Genomic DNA, 23,244 nt, shown 5'->3' on the forward strand with positions numbered 1-23,244 from the left:
TTCTAAACTTCCAAATCTATCAAACCAAAAATGGTAAGAACCATGCTATTCCATACATGGAGGAAAATGATGAGAACATAGCACTCTGCCACACTAACGGCAGTAGAAAGAAAAGATATAGACTGACTATACTTCTAATACATTGGCTTTTATTATTATTCTTCCAGTATATTCCTAACCTGTTTCGACCATCACTTTTCAGATCCAAAAAAGAAAAGAAAAGAGACTATTTACATGGAACAATCACATTCTTAGATTACCTATTATGACAGTATATGCTAAGGGTTATACCAGGTAAAATAAGTCATGGTCTCTATTTTCAAGTAATTTACAGTTTGGTGGGAGAAGGGAAAAACTACCCAGATGAAATGCAAACAGTATACAACTGAGTGATAAATTATGTGGTATAGGTAATAATCTAACTGGCCTAATAAACATATAAATACCATTAAAAACTGATAAACATAGCACAGTCAGAGACAGTAACTATTCTATTTTTAGATTGGAAAGATGAGCTATTTCAGTCAGGAGTTACAAATATCACACTCAACTGTAAAGATATTTTGCAAATTGTAAGGTTTTTGAGTCATTTTTGACATAAACTGGAGCAATAAAATCAAAATTTAGACCATAGCTTTTCTAAATGGTTAGAATTATCTAAGAAAAAAATATACCTGAGATTTTTGTCTTTGGGCTTCTACTGCTGGGAAGAGCTCCATCCAGAGGCTGAGCAGAGTGAAAAGGTTAACTTTAGAAAGCCTTGGTATTTGACCTACAAAAGAGAGGGTAGACACTTTAAAATGTTGCTAATGACTTAAATAGGAACTAAGCTCAATGCCACTTGGATGCTGCAGCTTTAGCTCAGCTGCTTTAGCAGGAAGAGAAAAAGGATAAGAGGACAAGAGAATCAAAGAGCTTTTTTATCAGGAAACTGGCTACCACCTCACTTCTGGTGACCTCCTCTGCACTTTCCAAAGTTAAAACCTCTTTCTCCAGCCCTCACACAGCTGGGGGAACAAAAAGATACCAGCTATGGGAACAACCCAAGGAAGTTATGAAAAGTCCTTGCATCTCATGTCATCATAGAGCAAGCTTTTCTTTCTTTTTTTAAAATTGTTGATACTATTACAGATGTACTCCATTTTCCCTCCCCCTTTTCCCCTCTCCACCCAGCCCCCTCCACCTCACCCCAACCTTCACCACATTGTTGTCTGTGCCCATGGGCTATGCATATATGTTCGTTGGCTGGCTTTTCTTTGGACTGTAGTGTTGTAGCAAGGGCAGTGGTTACAGTGTGGTACTGCAAACGCAGTGGCCTCTGAGGGTAAAGCATTTGAAATATAGGAAAGCCTGATATGTGGTTGTGGGCAGCAGGACCAATAAAATGGGGTTGGCTGGGTCAAGATAGGATAAAGTATATACAATAAGATGGCATCACTCATGTCAACCAAGATGGCTGCCAACCAACCATGACACTTTAACTCAAGAAGGAAACTATATAAGTCAGCCAGGCACCCTGCCAAATGCCTGCCAGGACAGCACACTCAAGATATGGGCACAACTACTCACAGAGAGCAGCAAGATATGGGAGCTCTTGGCCAGGAGCCATGGAATTTCCCGGCTTGTTTAAGTGCCCTGTTTTCAGGTATAATTGGGGTGGACTTCAGACCACCACGGAGACAGCTGAGCTTCACACACCAAGGTGCTGTTCTACACCACACTGATCTCGTGACTGCTCTGCCGCCCACTTGGCTCCGGAAATTCTGCCTTGTAAGCCACTGACGGTTCCCAGCCTACTGTGGTTTCTTCCCTGTGCCCTCTTCCCGGCCGTGGGCTGAGACTCTGGGATTCGGGTTCCTTAACCCCCAATTCTCTTGTGTGATGTTATTATTATTACTAGGTTAGTACAGGTTTGGATTGAATCTACATTAATAAAAGCTGAGTGAATAGCATAGTCACCTGTGTTGGTTCCCTGTTATTTCTCCGTGCCAAGGTCACCTATGGGACTAGTGGTCCCACAGGCGGCTGGGCGCTTTCGATTCTTAAAGCCCGGATCAGACCACAGGAGCGGGAATCAAAGCCTGGCTTATAGGAAAGACTATGTGGCGAAACATATGCTCGACGCAATCTGAAAATCAAGTCAAAAGCACGCCTTGAGGAATTTTCGGGCTCGGGGAGTTTCCAGGCTCGTCATTCTCCGAGATGCTAGCTATAAGTCCAGGGAGAAAAAGTAAAGTGGGGCTTGGGGGTGGTAAGCGCGCGATTTCAAAAGCAGGTGCACCCAGACTAGGGAATCCCGCTGAATGAAGCACGGACGCGCCCAGGAGGGCATGAGACATCCAGGGGCAGAACTGCCAGTGAAAGGGAAGGCAAGGAACCTGGAGTTGAACGGGCTGCAGAAAAACAGGACATAGCAAAACGCTGCGGTGGTGGGAGCAGTCCGAAGCACTCACCGGTCATGCTGTCAGTCTGGGTGCTGACTGACCGCCCGGCCCTCGCGCTCTCCAGATTTTGCATCTGCCCTGCTTCTTTCATCCCAAGCCTAGCGGTGCCTGCAGCCCGGAAAACCTCTCGCTATTAGGCATGATCTTGGTCCCAGATGCTCCACCTCCCTCCTCCTCCCAGGTGCTGTAGAGCAAAAGCCAACTGGGCTCAGCTAGATGACATAAGCAGCCCGATTACCACTTCCGGTCGCTTTGTGTGACGTGTAGCAAGGCGGGACACCGTTGTGAGGGCTTCCCCTCCAGCGGAGGACTGGTTGGGTAGGATACTTTGTACAATAAATCATTTGGGGCCGTTTTGGGCTGCCTTGGTGTTTGGCGGTCTTCCTTGGTTTTGCTGAAGTAAGGCTGGGGGAGGATGTTGACTTGAAGTCCCAGGTTGCTGTAGATTGATGAGGCTTGCTCAGACTTGAGTTTGGGTCAGAGAAGGAATAGAAATGGAAACCTACCCTGTCATGGCAAAAGCCTTAGAAAATCTCTGAAGGGAAAGGGGTAGGAACTGAGAGATCCAGGTAGCTGTTAACATCCGAGATTAAGGGATAGTCTGCTTTGTGGATCCTGAAAAAGAATATACATACTAAGAAAGACTCCTGGTGGCCAACTGGGCTCAAATTTAGTAGCAGAGCCCAGCAGCCATTTCTAAACAGGGGCCTCTCATGCAATGGCAATGGTACTTCAAGGGGATGACTACACTAACTGCCTGCCTGCACTGTGTTCCTGTCATCTGAGCCAGCCCTTATAAAGGAGTTTCTGGAATTGTATTTCATCCAATAGGACTAAGACATTCCCCCAAAGATTGGGAGCTGTGCAGCTATATCCCTATTAGTATTTTCACTGACCAATCAGGACAGTGCTTTTTTGGGACACTCAAATTTCAGGGAAATGAAGTCCTCATTTGCAATCAGGGACCAGGGGGCAGCTCCCCTCTGACTCTGAGAGTGCACTTTCCTTTTCCACCAAAGGTGGAAGATTGGGTTTCCCCAGCTGAGTGAAACACCTAGTGGCCTTACTGCTTTATAAGTGAGCTGTAACAATATTGAGCTGTGCTGTTCCACAGCAGTGCTGTATTGCATTTGGGCTGTTTGCACCAAATAAAGTTTCCTTCTTCAGCACACCTCAAATTGGGGATTTCTGTTGACATTGAATTGGTACCAACAAACATTGGTTGACAGCTTCTTACCAAACACATAAAGACATTAAGAGGTGGAACTGTGATTATGAGAGGTGTAGGTAGGAGAAGATAGCAAGTGGCCGCTAGAATATCTGAGAAGTACCTGACATCGTAGATTTGTACCCAGTGCATTTTATTTTATTTTATAAGTATCCAAGTCATGACTCAAAATGAAGATCCTGACTCCCTGTGACTCAGCCCAGTTTCCATCACCAACTCATTCTGTTATAAAAATTTGAAATACTGACAAATAAGACAAAAACTGCTTTTTGAAAGCAAAAGCTGTATGTTATTAAAGTACATTATTTTGTAAAGGAATGACATGAAGAATCTTCAGTGTTGAAGGGTATGGGTCTGGTTCATTAATTTTCACTACTGTATAGTATTTCATTGTAGCTATATACCACAATTTATACATATATGAGCTAAGAGACATTTTCACCATCTCCAACTTTATGCTATTGTAAACAGTGCTGCTGCTGTAAACATTTTGGTATCTATTTCCTTATGTTCTCATAAAAGCATTTCTTTAGAGACTGTACTTAGGAGTAGAATTTTAGTGTTGTTACTATCAATTTATCAGATAATGCTGAAAAGTTATCCAAAGAGATTAGACCAATTTATTATACAACTCTATATCCCCACTAATTCTTGTTATTGTCAAGCTTTTAATGTTTGCCAATTTGATTGGCATGAAACGGTATCATGATTTTGATTTTCCAATTTTTTAAATTAAATTTATTGGGGTGACATTGGTTAATAAAATTATACAGGTTTCAAGTGTACAATTCTATAATATATCATCTGTATATTGCATTGTGTGTTTACCACCCACCTCATTTTTACTTTGGTTGAACATCTTGTCATATATTGGTTGGTCATACTTGTGTCTTCTCTATGAAATATTCTCTATGAAATGCCATTAACCACTTATCTGCATGGTCGCTTTTTATTTGTTATTTGTTCTTAAGAATTCTTTATATATTCTGGATATTTAGTCTTAGTTGGGTGTACATATGATAAATGTCCTCTCCCCATTTGCCACTTGCTTTTTCACTTAACTTTATGTCTTTCAGGATACAATTCTTTATTTTAATGTGTCAAACAGCAATAATTTTCATTACTGGGTTTTATATCTCTGTCTCTTTTAAAAAATGTTTCCTACCCAAAGTTACAAAGATATTCTTTTACATTTTCTCTAAAAATCATAAGGTTGTCTTTTCACATTTGCATCCTTATTCATGTAGAATTTATTTTTGTGTATGATGTGAGGTAGTGGTCTGATTTTATTTTCCATTTGGATAATCAATTATCCTAGCACTATTTCCTCATTGATCTTCAGTGTCACCTCTGTCATAAACCAAATTTCCATATACACATGAGTCTGTTTCTGGGCTTTAAATTGTATATTATTGACTTATTACAACACTCCTTCAGAAAACACCCTTTATTTTCCTCAGAGAAATAATGGATATTTTTGGCCCTTTAATTTGCCATGTAAATTTAAAAATTATATTGTCACATTCTTCAAAAAATTCCAATGAAATACTGGTTGGAAGTGACTGAATTTTAGATAGGTAGATTTCCTATTCCTGAACATGGTATATTGGTGTGAACATGATTTCCAAATGATTTTATAAAGATTTTACAAGGTATCTCCACCAAGATTACATATAATCTTATTTAATCCTATCTTTGTTTTAATCCTATTTTGTTGATATTGTAAATGACATATTGTAACCATTTTTATTTGTAAGTATTTGTGGCTAGTATACAGAAATACAAGTGATTTCATATATTTCTCTTAAATTGAGCCATCTTCCTAAACTTTCTTATTAATTCTAATACCATTTCCTTTTAATTTCTTTTGTTTCTAGATCAAAACTATATCATCTGCAAATAATGACAACTTTATTTATATCTTTCTCTTATTCAAACCTTTTATTTCATCTGATTGTCTTAATTCTCTCTAGGATCACCAGGGAAATATTGAATACAGGTAAAGGTAACAGGATCCTTGCTTGTTCCTGATTTTAAAGGAAATGTTTTTAATATTAAAGTATGGTTTTTTTGCTGTATATTGTTGATAGCTATCTATTATCAGATTCTGTAAATTTCTATTTCTTTTTAATTTGTATCATTTTTCATTCTTGTTTGAATATAGTTGTCTCCATTTTTCCCACCACCACTTTCCCCTGCTCCACCCACACCCACCTCCCACCCTCAATCCTAACTCCTTTGGCTTTGTCCGTGGGTCCTTTATACCTGTTCCTTGACAACCCTCTGCCTTCTTTCCCCTGTTATCTCCCTACCCCCTCCCCTCTGGTTACAGTCAGTTTATTCTTTATTTCAGTGTCTCTGGTTATATTTGGCTTTCTTGTTTGTTTTGTGGGTTAGGCTCCACTAGTAGCTGATCATATGGTATTTGTTTTTCACCACCTGGCTTACTTCACTTAGCGTTATCCTCGCCACATTCATCCATGCTGTTGCAAAGGGTATAAGCTCCTTCTTTCTCTCTGCTGTGCAGTATTCCACTGTGTACATGTACCACTTTTTTTTGATCCACCCCTTTTTTGATGTACCCCTTTCTTGCAACCAGCACTTGGCTATTATAAATTGTGTCGCTATGAACATTGGGGTGCACAGGTTCTTTTGATTAGAGTTTCAGGCCTTTTAGGCTACAATCCCAGCAGTAGAATTGCTGGGACAAAAGGCAGTTGCATTTTTACTTTTCGGAGGAAACTCTATATTGTTTTCCACAGTGGCTGCACCACTCTGCATTCCCACCAACAGTGCACTATGGTTCCCTTGTCTCCCTGTTGTTTGTTGATTTGTTTATGATGGCCATTCTCACTGGTGTGAAGTGGTATCTCATTGTGGTTTTAATTTGCATCTCTGTAATGGCTGGTGATAGTGAGCATCTTTTCATATGTCTTTGGGCCCTCTGTATGTCTTCCTTGGAGAAGTGTCTCTTCAAGTCTTTTGCCCATTTTTTAATTGGGTTGTTTGTCTTCCTGGAGTGGAGTCATGTGAGTTCTTTATATATTTGGGTGATCAGGCCCTTGTCTGAGGTATCATTGGCAAATATGTTTTCCCATATACTTAGTTTTCTTTTCATTTTAGTGATGTTTTCTTTAGCCATGCAAAACTTATTAATTTGATGAGGTCCCATTTGTTTATTCTTTCCTTTATGTCCCTTGCTATAGGAGACATATGGTGAAAATGCTACTACATGCGATGTCTGAGATTTCCCTGACTATGTTTTCTTCTAGGACTTTTATGGTGTCAGGACTTATATTTAAGTCTTTTATCCACTGTGTATTTATTTTTGTGTATGGTGTAAGTTCGTGATCGAGTTTCATTTTTTTGCAAGTAGCTGTCCAGCTTTCCCAACACTATTTGTTGAAGAGGCTATATTTACTCCATTTTATGCTTCTGCCCCCTTTGTCAAATATTAATTGACCGTAAAGACTTGGGTTTATTTCTGGGCTCTCTATTCTGTTCCATTGGTCTATGTATCTGTTCTTATGCCAGTACCAGGCTGTTTTGATTACAGTGGCCTTGTAATACAGTTTGATATCCCTCCTACTTTGTTCTTCTCTCTCAAAATTGCTGCAGTTATTCGAGGTCATTTATGGTTCCTTATAAATTTTTGCAAGGTGTGTTCTGTGTCCGTGAAATATGCCATAGGTACTTTAATAGAGATTGCTTTGAATCTATAAATTGCTTTGGGTAGCATGGACATTTTGATGATGTTAATTCTTCCAATGCATGAGCATGGTATGTTTCCATTTCTTTTTGTCTTCCTTAATTTCTTTCTTCAGTGTTGTATAGTTTTCTGAGCACAGGTATTTTACCTCCTTGTTTAGGTTTATTCCTAGGTACTTTATTTTTCTTGTTGCTATATCAAATGGAATTTTCCCCCTCATTTCTGTTTCTGATATTTCATTGCTGGTATAGAAAATTGCCTTCAATTTCTGAATATTGACTTTGTATCCCGCTGCTTTGCCAAATCCACTTATTAGGTGGAGTAGTTTTTTGGTGGAGTCTATAGAATTTTCTTTGTACACTATCATATAATCTTCAAAGAATGATAGTTTTACTTCCTCCTTTCCAATTTGGATGCCTTTTATTTCTTCTTCATGTGTGATTGCTGTGGCTAGGACTTCTGGTACTATGTTGAATAGAAGTGGTAAAGTGAACATATTTGTCTTGTTCCTGATCTTAGTGGGAAAGACTTTAGTTTTTGCCCATTGAGTATGATGTTGCCAGTAGGTTTTTCATATATGGCCTTTATTATGTTGATGTACTCTCCCTCTACTCCCACTTTGCTGAGTGTTTTATCATAAATGGGTGCTGTACCTTATCAAATGCCTTTTTGCATCTAATGATATGATCATGTGATTTTTGTCTTTCATTTTGTTTATGTGATGTATTATGTTTACTGATTTGTGAATATTGTACCATCCTTGCATCCCTGGGATGAATCCCACTTAATCATGGTGTGTGATCTTTTTGGTGTATTGCCAGACACAGTTTGCCAATATTTTGAGAAGCTCTTTAGCGTCTATGTTCATCAGCGATGTTGGCCTGTAGGTTTCTTGTTTGTTGTGTCTTTGTCTGGTTTTGAGATTAGGAAGATGCCGGCCTCATAAAAGGTGTTTGGGAGTCTTCCCTCTTTTGGTATTTTTGCAGTAGTCTGAAAAGGATGGGTGTTAATTCTTCTTTAAATGTTTTGTAAAATTCTTCTGTGAAATCAGCTAGGGCCGGGCTTTTGTGTGATGGGAGTTTTTGATTACTGCTTCAGTTTCACCAGGTGTTATTGGTCTGTTCAGGCTTTCTGCTTCTCCTTGATTCAGTTTTGGAAGATTATAGTTTTCTAGAAATTTGTGCATTTCACCCAGGTTTTCAAATATCTTGGCATATAGTTGTTTGTAGTAATTTCTTACAATTCTTTGTGTTTCTGTGGTATCAGCTGTAATTTCTCCTCTTTCATTTCTGATTTTATTTATTTGGGTCGTATCTCTTTTTTTCTTGATAAATCTGCTTAACGGCTTGCCGATTTTGTTTATCTTTTCAAAGAACCAGTTCCTGGATCTATTAATCCCTTGAATTATTCTTTTAGTCTCTATCATTTAATTCTGATCTTGGTTATTTCCTTCCTTGTATTCATTCTGGGCTTTGTTTGTTGTTGTCCTCTAGTTCTTGTAGATGTAGGGTTAGGTTGTTTATTTGAAATGTTTCTGTCTTTTTAGGTAGGCCTGTATTGCTATGAACTTCCCTCTCAGGAATGCTTTTGCTGTGACCCATAGGTTTTTGACTGTTGGGAGTTCATTTTCGTTTGTTTCTAGAAACTTTTTGATTTCTTCCTTGATCTCATTATTGACCCCTTCATTGTTTAATAGCATGCTATTCAGTCTCTATCAGTTTGAATATTTTTGGCTTTTTTCCATGGGGTTGGTTTCTAGTTTCAAGCCCATGTGGTCCAAGAAAATCCTTCATATGATTTCAATTTTCTTGAGTTTGTTGAGGCTTGTTTTGTGTCCTATTATGTGGTCTGTTTTTGAAAATGTCCCATGTGTACTTGAAAAGAACTTTTATTTTGCTTCTTTGGGATGAAATTTTCTATGTATATCCGTTAAGTCTATTTGATCTAATGAATCGTTCAGTTCCACAATATCCTTGTTAATATTTTGTTTAGAAGATCTATCCATTGTTGACAGTTGGGTGTTAAAATCCCCTCATATAATTGTATTGCTGTCTATATCTTTCTTGAAGTCCTCCAAGAATTTCTTTATATATATCGGTTCTCCTATGTTGGGTGCATATATGTTTACAATATTTGTGTCTTCTTCATGGATTCTTCCCTTGAGTACTATGAATTAACCTTCTGTGTCTATTTTTATGGCCTTTGTTTTAAAGTCTATTTTGCGTGATGTAAGCATTGCTACCCCAATTTTTTTTTTCCTGTCTGTTTGCTTGGAATATTCTTTTCCAATTCTTCACTTTCAGTCTGTATAGGTCTTTTGTTCTGAAGTGGGTCTCTCATAAGCAGTATGTGGTCATGTTTTCTTATCCATCCAGCCACCCTATGTTTTTTGATTGGAGCATTTAATCTATTTACATTTAAGGTTATTTTTGATAGGTACTTACTCATTGCCATTTTACCCTCTTTGTACCTGTGTTCCTCTCTCTCTCTCTCTCTCTCTCTCTCTCTCTCTCTCTCTATCTCTCTCACTGTTTTTCTTCCTCTTTTTAAAGGAGTCCCTTTAGCATATCTTGCAATGCTGGTTGGGTGGAGGTGTGTTCTTTCAGGCTTCTTTTGTCCAGGAAGCTCCTTATTTCACCTTCCATTTTAATTGAGAGTCTTGCTGGGTAGAGTAGTCTTGGTTGCAGGCCTTTGCTTTTCATTACTTGAAATATTTCTTGTCATTCCCTAGCTTGTAATGTTTCTGTTGAGAAGTCAGCTGCTAGGCTTAACTTGACTCTCTTGTATGTTACTTCCTGTTTCTCCCTTGCTGTCTTTAAGATTCTTTCTTTATCTTGGAATTTTGCTATTTTAATTATGATGTGTCTTGAAGTGAGCATCTTTGAGTTCCTCTTGGTTGGAACTCTCTGTGTTTTCTGGATTTGTGTGACTTTTTCTCTCACCAAATTGGGTAAGTTTTCCACCATTATTTTTTCAAGCAGGTTTTCCATCCTGGCTCCTCATCTTCTCCTTCTTGTATCCCTGTTGTACGGATATTATTATGTTTCGTGTTGTCCTGCAGTTTCCTTGACCCTCTTCCTTTTGGGGGGGGGTCTTTTTTCCCTTTCTTGCTCTTTATGGGAGTTCTTTTTCTCCATTGTCTTCCAGCTTGCTTATCAATCCTCTGCTTCATCTAGCCTGCTTTTGTTTCCTTCTACTGTGTTCTTCAGTTCAGAAATTGTTGGCCCTTCTTGATTGTTTCTATGTCCTTTTTTACACTGATAGAGTTTGCAGTAAGTTCCTAATAGTTTCCCTGTAGTTTTTGGTAATTCGCAGTAAGCTCATTGAACTTCCTTATGACCATTGTTTTGAACTCAATATCTGATAGTTGACTTGCCTCTATTTCTTTTAGCATTCTTTCTGTGGATTCCTCCTTACCTTTTGTTTGGGGGTTATTTCTTGGTCTTTCCGTCATTTGTGAGAACATTCTTCTTTGCTTCTGCTTCTTAAATTGATCTGTTTTGACTTCCTGACTTTGTGCTATGATCTTCTATAGTAGGAGGCCTGTGAGATTCAGTGGTACAGTCTCCTTGATTGCCTAAACTAGATGCTGTTGGGATGCACTTTATGCCATCCATATTGGTTCTCTGGATGTAATTGGGTTTTGATTGTTGTTGGGTCAGTCTTTACTGGGTCCTTCCTCCAGCTGGTTGATTGAGGGTTATTCCTCCCACCATGTCTTCCATGCTGTTGTGTAGGTACAGATAGATTGTGCCAAAGCTGATTCTTCTCTCTGTCTGAGGTTATATGTCTTTTCTCTCACTATTGCTCAGTAGTTTCTTCCTGGTTGTTTCTGCACAATTGAGTTGTAATTCCAGATTTGCCCTGGGAGGAGGTAGTTTGACTTTAATACACTCCTCCTACATCTTCCTCCCTCCAATTTCTATATCATTTTGAAAAATCAAATGTTGAACTTTATTACATGCTCATGATGATAGCTGCCTTTTACCAGTATAAGAAACATCCTTTCTTGGGGAAAGATGGCAGTGAGATAGGTGGGAGTGGAGTCCACTTCCCCTCGGCACTAGTGAAAAGCCTAGCTGATCTGAGGAACACAGCGAGCAGCCAACAGTATTCCAGCGTATATGAAGATCGGAGACCAAAGATAGAGGACATTGAAAGATCAGACGGTAAGAAGAGTGCTTAAGGACAATAAGATCCCTGAGACCAGCCTGGGGACCTGGGTGGGTGAAGCCCACGGCCGGGGCGCAGGGTCTGCTGCAAGATTCTTGGGAGAGAGCCAGGCTGAGCTGTGTGAGAGACCAGGTGCTTGTTTGGACCAGGGTGGCTTGAATAGGAGGAATTTCTCAAAAGAAAAAGAGAAAATAGAGGCACTCAGCGACTGTTGAGAGAATTCTCCGCAGCAGCCATGGCCTCTTGCGCCCCTCCCCACTCAGCCCCTGGACTGTGAATGCCAGATAAGCAGCCCCAGCACACACCTTAAGCCAGATTGGCGCGCACCCATATTAGCGGACTGGGAGCCCACACCTGAAACCTCAGGTGGGCCTGCACCACAATCAGCGGCCTGGGCTCCCAAAACTGAAACCCTGGGTGGGCGTGCACACTGATCAGTGCCCGGCTACCTGGGCACACAGACCCGAAGCGCTGGGGTGGGTGTGTACCCCAATCAGTGGCCTGGGGCCCACACCTGAAACCCTGAGTGGGTGCAAATTCTGATTAGTGGCCTGGGCGCTCACACCTTAATCCTCCAGTTGGTACACTCCCTGATCAGCGGCCTGGCTGCTCACGTGCACAGGCCCAAAGCCAGGGATAGGTACACAACCCGATCAACAGCCTGGCTGCCTGCGGATGACCACACCTGAAGCACCAGGTCAGAACAAACCCCACCTAGCCCCTAAGCACAGAGCCCTGAAGGGCCTACTTGCTCTCTAGGAGGAAGGCAGAGCACCCAGCAGAGGGGAGCTGAAGGGCTAGGGGAGACTGCAGTCCGCGGAAAGACTTGACCCAGTAGGGGGCTGAACTACCCCATAGCAGCACCGAGAGCCCCTAGCATCTAAGACAGCAAAGAGCAAGAAGGTGGAATGTGAGTTGCCCCGAATTGCTGCAACTCAAGGACAGCACAACTGGTGAACTAAAGGCCTAGTGGGAAGCAGAAGGACCCTGAGGAACTGAACTGGAAGCTGAATGACAGCAAAGAGTGTGGCTCAGGAAGGGAGAAAAGTGAAACCAATCCTTCCAACCACCACCTCCCATTCCACAGACAGGAAGACCAGCAGAACTAACCTGACCAGTTTAAAGCCTGCAGAAGACTTTTTTTTTTCCATTTCTTCCTTTCCCCTGAATTCCGTCTTCCTTTCTGTCCTTCTTTCTTTTTTTATTCCTTCTTCCTTCCATCCTTTACCTTTTTCATTCCTTCTTCCTGCCTTCTTTTATTTATTCTGTTGTTTTAATTTTTGTTTAAAAATTCCTTCTTATCTTGCCTCCGATCTTTCTTTATTCCTTCTTCCTTACTTTCTTTCCTTTTCTATTCCCTTTTTCCCTCCTTCCATTCTTTCTTTTTTTTTGCCCCACTTCCTCTTTTTCCCACAGGTGAGACAGCAAAACCTGGAGTGCTGAAAAGACCAGAGTTAGACCGTGTTACACCCATAAACATCAGCTCACCACCAGTGAGCAGAGGAGATTAAGGAGACAGCACCACTGATCCCATTGGCTTTCTACAATAGAACTTCATACCATAAAACCAGGGAGTCAGAATAGATCAATTTAAAAGGCAGAGGCTAACAAGAAGAGTCTCACAAACAATGGGAAGACAAAGAAACAATCCCCAAATGAAAGGAAAGGAGGAAGCCTCAGAAAGAATGCTAACTGAAAAAGAGGCAACTCAACTATCAGATACTGAGATCAAAGCAATGGTTATCAGGAAGCTCACTGAGCTCTCTGAGCTGACAGAGAACTACCAGAAACTACAGGGAAACTACAATGAACTCACTGCAAACTATATCAACATGAAAAAGGAAATAGAAACTATCAACAAGGGCCAAGAGGAAATGAAGAATACAATTTCTGAACTGAAGAACACTGTAGAAGGAATCAAAAGCAGACTTCATGAAGCAGAGGATCGGATCAGCAAGCTGTAGGACAAAGTAGAAAAAAACACCCAGAAAGAGCAAGAAAAGGAAAACAGGCTCAGAAAGAATGAAGAGGATTAAGGGGAATGCAGGACAACATGAAACATAACAATATTCGTATAATAGGAATACCAGAAGGAGAAGAAGAAGAACAAGGGATAGAAAACCTGTTTGAAAAAGCAATGATGGAAAATTTCCCTAATCTGATGAGAAAAAACTCAACCGAATCCAGGAAACACAGAGACTCCCAAGCAAGAGGAACGCAAACAGGCCCACTGCAAGACACATCATAATTAAAATGGCAAAATTCCAAGGCAAAGAGAGGATCTTAAAGACAACAACGCAGAAAAAGGAAGTAACATACAAGGGAGCCCCAATAAGGTTAGCAACTGAATTCTCAGTGGAAACGCTCCAAGCCAGAAGAGAATGGCAAAAAATATTCCAAGTAATGAGAACCAGAGGCCTGAAACCAAGACTACTTTACCCAGCAGGGTCTCAATCAAGATAGAAGGCGAATAAAAAGTTTCCCAGACAAAAGAAGTCTAAAACAATACACTTCCACCAAACCAGCTCTGCAAGAGATGCTAAAGGGACTGCTTTAAGGAAAGGAAGGAAAAGAGAAAGTCAGAGGAACACAGGTAGGAAAAAAAGGCAATGCGTAACTACCTATCAATAATAACCTTAAACGTAAGCGGATTAAATGCTCCAATCAAAAGACATAGAATAGCTGAATGGATAAGAAAACATGACCCACACAGATGCTGCCTACAAGAGACCCATCTCAGGACAAAGACTTACACAGACTGAAAGTGAAGGGCTGGAAACAAATTTTCCAAGCAAATGGACAGGAAAAAAAAGCAGGGGTAGCAATACTCATATCAGACAAAATAGACTTCCAAAGAAGGGCCATAAAGAGAGACCCAGAAGGTCACTTCATAATACTCAAGGGAAGAATCCACCAAGAAGACATAAACATTGTAAATATATATGCACCCAACATAGGAGCACCCAAATACATAAAGATAATCTTGGAGGACTTCAAAAAAGATATTGACAGCAACACAATTATACTAGGGGACTTTAACACCCCACTGTCAAAAATGGACAGGTCTTCCAAACAAAATATCAACAAGGATATTGTGTCACTTAACAATACCCTAGAAGAAATGGACTTAACTGATATATATAGAGCTTTTCATCCCAACGGAGCAAAATACACATTCTTTTCAAGTGTACATAGAACTTTTTCAAAGATAGACCACATGATAGGACACAAAGCAATCCTCAATAAATTCAAGAAAATTGAAATCATACGAAGCATTTTCTCTGACCACAAGGGACTGAAACTAGAAACCAACCCCAATGGAAAAAACCCCAAACACTCAAAATCATGGAGACTGAATAGCATGCTATTAAACAATGAATGGGTCAAGAACGCGATTAGGGAAGAAATCAAAAACTTCCTGGAAACAAATGAAAATGAACTCACAACAACCCAAAACCTATGGGACACAGCAAAGGCAGTCCTGAGAGGGAAGTTCATAGCAATACAGGCCTACCTTAAGAAGTTAGAAACAGTTCAAACAAACAACCTAACCCTATGCCTACAAGAACTGGAGGAACAACAACAAAGACAGCCCAGAGCAAGCAGAAGGAAGGAAATAACCAAGATCAGAGCAGAGTTAAATGACATAGAGACTAAAAGCACAATTCTAAAGATCAATGAATCCAGGAGCTGGTTCTTTGAAAAGATAAACAAAATCGACAAGCCTTTAAGTAGGCTCATCAAGAAAACAAAGAGAGAGTGTCCAAATAAACATAATTAGAAATGAAAGAGGGAGATTACAACTGATACCACAGAAATACAAAGGATTGTAACAAACTACTAGGAAGAACTATAAGACAAGAAAGTTGAAAACCTAGGTGAAATGGACACATTTCTAGAAAAATAAAATCTTCTAAAACTGAATGAAGAAGAAGCAAAAAACCTGAGCAGAACAATAACAGCAGAGGAAATTGAAGCAGTAATCAAAAAACTCCCAACACACAAAAGCCAGACCAGATGGTTTCACAGGAGAATTCTACAAAGCATTTAAGGAAGAGCTAACCCCTATCCTTCACAGATTATTCGAAAAAATCCAAACTGATGGAAGACTCCCAAACTCTTTTTATGAAGCCAGCATCAATCATACTGATCCCAAAACCAGATAAAGACACAATGAAGAAAGAAAACTTGAGGCCAATATCGCTGATGAACATAGACTCTAAAATTCTCAACAAAATACTGGCAAACCGCATCCAGCAATACATTAAAAAGATCATACACCATGACAAACAGGGACTCATCCCAGGGATGCAAGGATGGTACAATATTCGCAAATCAATAAACATAATACATCACATCAACAAGAGCAAAGGCAAAAATCACATGATCATATCATTGGAAGCGGAAAATGCATTTGATAAGATACAGCACCCATTTCTGATAAAAAACACTCTACAAAGTGGGAATAAAGGGAGCATTCCTCAACATAATAAAGGCCATATATGAGAGACCTACATCCAGCATCATACTCAATGGACAAAAACTTAGAGCTTTCCCACTAAGATCAGGAACAAGACAAGGATGCCCTCTCTCACCACTCCTATTCAACATAGTATTGGGAGTCCTAGCCACAGCAATCAGACAAGAACAAGAAATCAAAGGCATCCAAATGGGAAAGGAGGAAATGAAACTGTCACTGTTTGCAGATGACATGATAGGTACATGGAAAATCTGATAGACTCCACCAAAAAACTACTTGACCAAATAAATGAATTCGGCAAAACAGCTGGATACAAACTCAATACTCAGAAATCAAAGGCATTCCTGTATACCAACAACGAACCTGCAGAAAAAGAAATCAGGAGCAAAATCCCTTTTGATATAGCAACAAGAAAAATAAAGTACCTAGGAATAAACCTAACCAAGGAGGTAAAAGACCTGTATTCAGAAACCTACACAACATTGAAGAAAGAAATTAAGGAAGACACAAAGAAATGGAAGCATGTACCATGTTCATGGATTGGAAGAATTAACATCATCAAAATGGCCATACTACCCAAAGCAATTTATAGATTCAATGCAATCCCTATTGGAGTATCCATGACATATTTCACAGATATAGGACAAACATTTCGGAAATTCATATGGAACTATAAACGACCCCGAATAGCTGCAGCAATTTTGAGAAAGAAGAACAAAGCAGGAGGGACCACAATACGTGATTACAAACTGTATTACAAGGCCACTGTCATCAAAACAGCCTGGTACTGGCATAAAAAACAGGCACATAGACCAATAGAACAGAACAGAGAGCCCAGAAATAAACTCAAGTCTTTATGGTCAATTAATATTTGACAAAGGAGGCAGGAGCATAAAATGGAGCAAAAACAGCCTCTTCAACAGATGGTGTTGGGAGATCTGGACAGCTGCGTGGAAAAAAATGAAACTCGACCACCAACTTATGCCATACACAAAAATAAATACACAGTGGATAAAAGACTTAAATATAAGTTGTAACACCATAAAAGTCCTGGAGGAAAACATTGGGGGAAAATCTCAGACATTCCACGCAGCAACATCCTCACAGACATGTCCCCTAAAACAAGGGACATAAAGGAAAGAATAAACAAACGGGACCTCATCAAAATAAAAAGGGTCTTCATAGCTAAAGAAAACAGCGTTAAAATAAAAAGAGAACCAACAGTATGGGAAAACTTATTTGCCAGTGATATTTCAGACAAGGGCCTGATCTCCAAAATATATAAAGAACTCACACACAGAACCAAGATGGCGGCGTAGGTAGACACACTGCGCCTCCTCGCACAACCAGAACTGACAGAGAATCGAACGGCAAGGGGGTCCGACTCCAAGGAAATAAAAAATAAACATTCATCTAGACCAGTAGGTGGGGCGGAGACAGGCACTGGGGCGGAGAGGACTCACGTGGCTGTGGCGGGAACGAGACTGGCAGAGTGTGGGACAAACGGGGCAGGCAGTCCAAGCACTAGCAGACCCTGCGGCCACACATTCGTGCATAGATAAACCGAGAGGGCGGACTCAGAGTGGCGGAGAACAGGGCAGGCAGAGTGCGGGTAGCACACCGAAGCCCCACATTCGAACATAGATAAACCGGACAAACGGCGGGAAGGGAAGCAGACCACGCAACCCAGGGCTCCAGCGTGGTGAAATAAAGCCTCAAACTTTTGATTGAAAGCGCCTGTGAGGGTTGGGGCGGCAGCAGGAGAGACTCCCAGCCTCACGGGAGAGGTCGTTGGAGAGACCCACAGGGGCCTAGAGTGTTCACAAGCCCACCCACTCGGGAACCAGCACCAGAGGGGCCCAGTTTGATTGTGGGTATTGGAGTGAAAGATTGAAGTCCGGAGGAGAGTGAAGCGGACACCATTGCTCCCTCTCGGCCCCTCCCCCACATACCGCGTCACAGTGCAGCAACCAGCGTTACCCCGCCCCGGTGAACACCTAAGGCTCTGCCTCTTAATGTAACAGACGCGCCAGGACAAAAAAAAAAAAAAAAAAAAAAGGCCCAAATGACAGAACACTTTAAAGCTCCAGAAAAAATACAACTAAGCGAGGAAGAGATAGCCAACCTATGGGATGCACAGTTCAAAGCACTGGTTATCAATATGCTCACAGAATTGGTTGAATCTGTTCGAAAAGTAGATGAAAAAATGAAGCCTATGCTAAGAGAAACAAAGGAAAATGTACAGGGAACCAATAGTGATGCGAAGGAGACTGGGACTCAAATCAATGGTGTGGACCAGAAGAAAGAAAAACATCCAACCAGAAAAGAATGAAGAAACAAGAATTCGGAAATATGAGGAGAGGCTTAGGAACCTCCAGGACATCTTGAAACATTCCAACATCCGAATTATAGGGGTGCCAGGAGAAGAGGAGGAACAAAAAATTGAAAACTTATTTGAACAAATAATGAAGGAGAACTTCCCTAATCTGGCAAAGGAAACAGACTTCCAGGAAGTCCAGGAAGCTCAGAGAGTCCCAAAGAAGCTGGATGCAAGGAGGAACACACCAAGGCACATCATAATTACATTACCCAAGATTAAACGCAAGGACCTACATCCAAGATTACTGTACCCAGCAAAGCTATCATTTAGAATGGAAGGGAAGATAAAGAGCTTCTCAGATAAGGTCAAGTTAAAGAAGGTCATCATCACCAAGCCCTTATTATATGACATGTTAGAGGGAGTTACCTAAGAAAAAGAAGATCAAAAATATGAACAGTAAAAATGACAGCAAACTCACAGTTATTAACGACCACACATAAAACAAAAACAAAAGCAAACTAAGCAAACAACTAGAACAGAAACAGAACCACATAAATGGATCTCACATGGAGGGTTGTCAATAGGGGAGTGGGATGGGGAGAGCGGGGGAAAGGTACAGAGAATAAGTAGCATAGATGATAGGTGGAAAATAGACAGGGGGAGGGTAAGAATAGTGTAGGAAATGTAGAAGCCAAAGAACTTATAAGTATGACCCATGGACATGAACTATAAGGGGGGAATGTGGGAGGGAGGGGGTGGGCAGGATGGAGTGGAGTGAGGGGGGGAATGGGACAACTGTAATAGCATAATCAATAAATATATTTAAAAAAAAAAAGAAGAACTCGACTCCATTCCAGGAAGATAAACAACCCAATTAAAAAATGGGTAAGGGACTTGAAGAGACACTTCTCCAAGGAAGACATACAGAGGGCCCAGAGACATAAGAAAAGATGCTCAGCATCACTAGCCATCAGAGAGATGCAAATTGAAACCACAGTGAGGTCCCATCTCACACCAGTGAGAGTGGCCAACATAAACAAATGCACAAACAAATGTTGGAGAGGATGCGGAGAAAAGGGAACCCTAGTACATTGTTGGCAGACTGGTGCAGCCCCTGTGGAAAACAATATGGAATTTCCTCAGAAAACTAAAAATGGGACTACCCTTTGACCCAGCAATTCTGCTGATGGGATTATACCCTAAGAATCCTGAAACACCAATCCAAAAGAACCTATGCACCCCAATGTTCATAGCAGCACAAGTTACAATAGCCAAGTACTGGAAGCAACCTAAATGCCCAGCTGCAAATGAGTGGATCAAAAAATCAGGGCACATTTACACAATGGAATTCTATGCAGCAGAAAGAAAGAAGGAGCTTATATCCTTTGCAACAGCATGGATGGAACTGGAGAGCATTATGCTAAGTGAAATAAGCCAGGTGGTGAGGGAGAAATACCATATGATCTCACCTTTAACTGGAACATAATCATCAAACGGAAAAAGCAAACAAATATAACCAGAGACATTGAAGTTGAGAACAATCTAACAATAGCCAGAGGGAGTGGGGAGGGGACAGTGAGTAGAGGGGTTTACAGGAACTGCTATAAAGGACACAGGGACAAAATCAATGGGGAGGGTGATGGTGGGGGAGGTGGATTCAGCTGGGGTGTCATGGAGGGATGGTACGAAAATGCCAACAACTGTAATTGAATAACAATAAAAAATATTTAATTAAAAAAAAAAGAAAAAGAAAGATCCTTTCTCTAGTGGCTTGAGAGAATTACCATAAATGAATGTTGAGTTTTATTAATTGTCTTCTCTGCATCTCTTACAATGATCCTATAGTTTTTCTTTCTCAATTAATATGGCGAATTATATGAGTATATTGTTTAATCCTAAATCAGCTTATATTTCTTTGGTAGAGAGATATTAGTCATTATGTGGTATTTTTAATTCATTGCTGGATTGAATTTCCTATATTTTATTTAAGATTTTTCACTCCATGAGTGAGCTTAGTGTATAATTATTGCTCTTTCTTTGGTTTTGATGTTGTTACTAGGCCACCCTCCTAAATTAGTTGTATAATGTTTCCTATTTTTCTTTCCTCAGAAAAAAATTTATATAAGATTGGAATTATTCATTTCTTCAATGTTTACTAATAGTTTTTTGGAAAAGCCATCTGAGCTTGGTGCTCCCTAAAGTAGAAAAGCACTTTACTATTAATTCAATTCTTTATTGGCTAAGTGACCACTCAGATTATTTCTTCTTAGTCAATTTCAAGTAAGTTATATTTTTCTTGACATTTGTCCATTTTATATTTTAAAATTAGCTGGGATATATGTGTTTAAAATGCTCTCTAACTCTTTTAATTTCAAGAACTTTCTAAACTGAAAAGTAAGAAAGAATTTTAAAAATGACAAAGACTTGAATAGACATGTTACCAAAGGAGGTATACAGATGACAATTAAGCACATGAAAATGATTCACCATTGTTAGTCATGGAAGAAATGCAAATTAAAAACACAGGCAGGTACTGTAACCAAACAAATTGGTTGGTTACAGTATTTGACTTTGCCACATGGTTTCCTGATACATGACCCAACAATTAATGTTGAAGGAAACAGGTTTTTATTTACAGGATTCGTGCTTCGGAGGTTCTAAAGGTACTTCTGCTCAGAGCTTTGTCCTCCCAAAATACCCAGCACTTCCCTTGGTCCCCAAAAGGCTATAAGCCAAAACCATGGCCAGAAATTCTCCATATCCTTATGTGTTTTTAAGCCACCTGCATAAACAGGTCTTCAACCCCTCTGGAATATGCACCTATGGGTTTCAGAGTCTCCATCCTTTCACAGCAGCTCTCACCTTCAGAATCCGAGGTACATTTTTCTCAGCCTCCATGTAGTGATTCAGGGAAATATGTGCCATGTTATGCTGGATAATGGAGCATTCCAGGGAGGCACACATCCCAAGAGAGTGGCTTCCCCATACATCCTTCAGAGACATTGAAGTCTGTAGCTCAGCATTTCCAGTCACAGTCCAGTTCCAAACATTCCCCATGGATCCACACTTGATTAGATAGCTCCCTGAACAGCTCCATCAGCTCCGCTGGGTCTTCTTTTTACTCCAAACCTCATGGTGGGGCCCTCTCCTACACCCTTTCCTCCATACTGCATACCTTCTGCTTCACTACAGACTGCATGGCTTCTTCTTCCTTTCTACACCTGGCTGCATGATGGAATCCCCTTCTCTTTTAGCCCACCTTCATTTAAATGCTTGGACCGGAACTTCCTTTGTGACCTGATATCTGGTCCCTCCTGTGATGTGCCATTTTTGGTACGTCTTCCATATCCTTTACCTTCTTTTGGCTGCCATCTTTAGTCAAAGCAAGGGTTCCCCATGACACATGGATGCATCCACCACCCCTGGCTATGACAAAGTCACTATATGCTTTTAAAGTTACATATACCTTTCCCCAGGCTGGCAGCACAGCTATTAACTTGCCGTTGTTATGCAAAGTATCTTAAACACCATATCATCCACTTCCCAATTCCCTCAATCATGGTTTGTGAGGAATATACTCTGTCACTTTCTGGGGACCCCTGCTCTGTATCTCTTTACAACACCACTGCATATCTATTAGAATGGCAAAAATAAAAAGTACTGGCAAGGGTGCAAAGCAGCTGGATCTCTCATACATTGCTGGTGGGAATATAAAATGGTATAGCCACTCTGGAAACAGTTTGACAAATTCTTATAAAATTAAATATATGCTTATCATATCATCTAGCAATCATATTCCTGGGTATTTATTTTATTGTACAAGGTGATGCCACAACCAAATGAGCCACCTGACCAAGGGTCCTGGGTATTTATTTCCAAAGAATGAAAACTTCTATTCACACAAAGCTCTGTACATGAATGTTCATAGAAGTTTTATTTGTAATAGTCAAAAACTGAAAACAAGCCAAATAAATTTCAATGAGTGGATAGAAATCAAACTAGAGAATATCTATGCAATGAAATACTACACAGAAATAAAAAAGAAGGAACTATTGATACATGCATCAATTTGGATGAATGTCCAGGGCATTGTGCTGAGTTGCAAAAGCCAGTCTTAATGCGTCAGATACTGTGTGTTTCTATTTATATTCCATTCTCAAAGTGAAAATATTATACTGATGGATCAGTGGGTGCCAAGTGTTTGGAAGAAGGATATGACTATTAAGGTAAGTTGAGGGAATTTCTTTGTGTTGATACTCATTGTTATCTACACAGTTGAAAAAATTTCATAGAACTGACAGGAACTTGGACCTGGATAATAGAAAATATAGGGGGGTCAGAAAACCAAGTTAAGACCACGTGGTCACCATAAAAGTCCTAGAGTAAAACATAGGGAGTAAGATTTCAGATATCCCACGCATCAGTATTTTTCCCCATACACTGTCTAGGGCAAAGGACATAAAGGAAACAATAAACAAATGGGACTACATCAAATTAAAAAGCTTCTGCATGGCTAATGAAAGCATCATCAAAATGAAAAGGGGTTCAACTCTATGGGAAAACAAATTTGCCAATAATACCTCTGACAAGAGTTTGATCTCCAAAATATAAAGAACTCATATGAATAAACATCAGGAAGACAAAAAATCCAATTAAAAACTGGACAAAGGACCTGAATAGACACTTCTCCAGTGAGGACATACAGAAGGCCTATAGGCATATGAAAGGATGCTCAACATCACCAGCCATCAGAGAGATGCAAATTCAAACCACAATGAGATAACACCTCACATCAGTCAGAATGGCCATCATAAACAAACCAACAAACAATAAGTGCTGCCAAGGATGCAGAGAAAAGGGAACCCTAGTGCACTGTTGATGGGAATACAC

The 23,244-nt window shown here is 40.3% G+C and overlaps 1 protein-coding gene across 13 annotated transcripts in view; it reads right to left on the reverse strand.

Moving 5' to 3' along the window:
• CDADC1 (cytidine and dCMP deaminase domain containing 1) overlaps positions 1–23,244 on the reverse strand; it is a 180,309-nt gene that overhangs the window by 114,938 nt on the left and 42,127 nt on the right. For 10 of the 13 annotated variants that reach the window (XM_045202638.3, XM_053916571.2, XM_053916576.2 and 7 more), the window contains exons 1-2: positions 2,454–2,644; positions 675–772 (exon numbers count right to left, since the gene is read on the reverse strand). In XM_045202638.3, coding sequence (XP_045058573.1) covers positions 675–772; positions 2,454–2,535 — 180 coding nt within the window. In that variant the 5' untranslated portion in view covers positions 2,536–2,644. Of the gene's footprint in view, positions 1–674; positions 774–1,959; positions 2,397–2,453; positions 2,645–23,244 lie in introns of those variants that run through there. The other 3 variants (XM_053916572.2, XM_053916573.2, XM_053916575.2) reach the window with 3 other exon arrangements.

This window comes from Desmodus rotundus, chromosome 13 (genome assembly GCF_022682495.2).
Source record: "Desmodus rotundus isolate HL8 chromosome 13, HLdesRot8A.1, whole genome shotgun sequence".
Classification (NCBI taxonomy): Eukaryota; Metazoa; Chordata; class Mammalia; order Chiroptera; family Phyllostomidae; genus Desmodus; species Desmodus rotundus.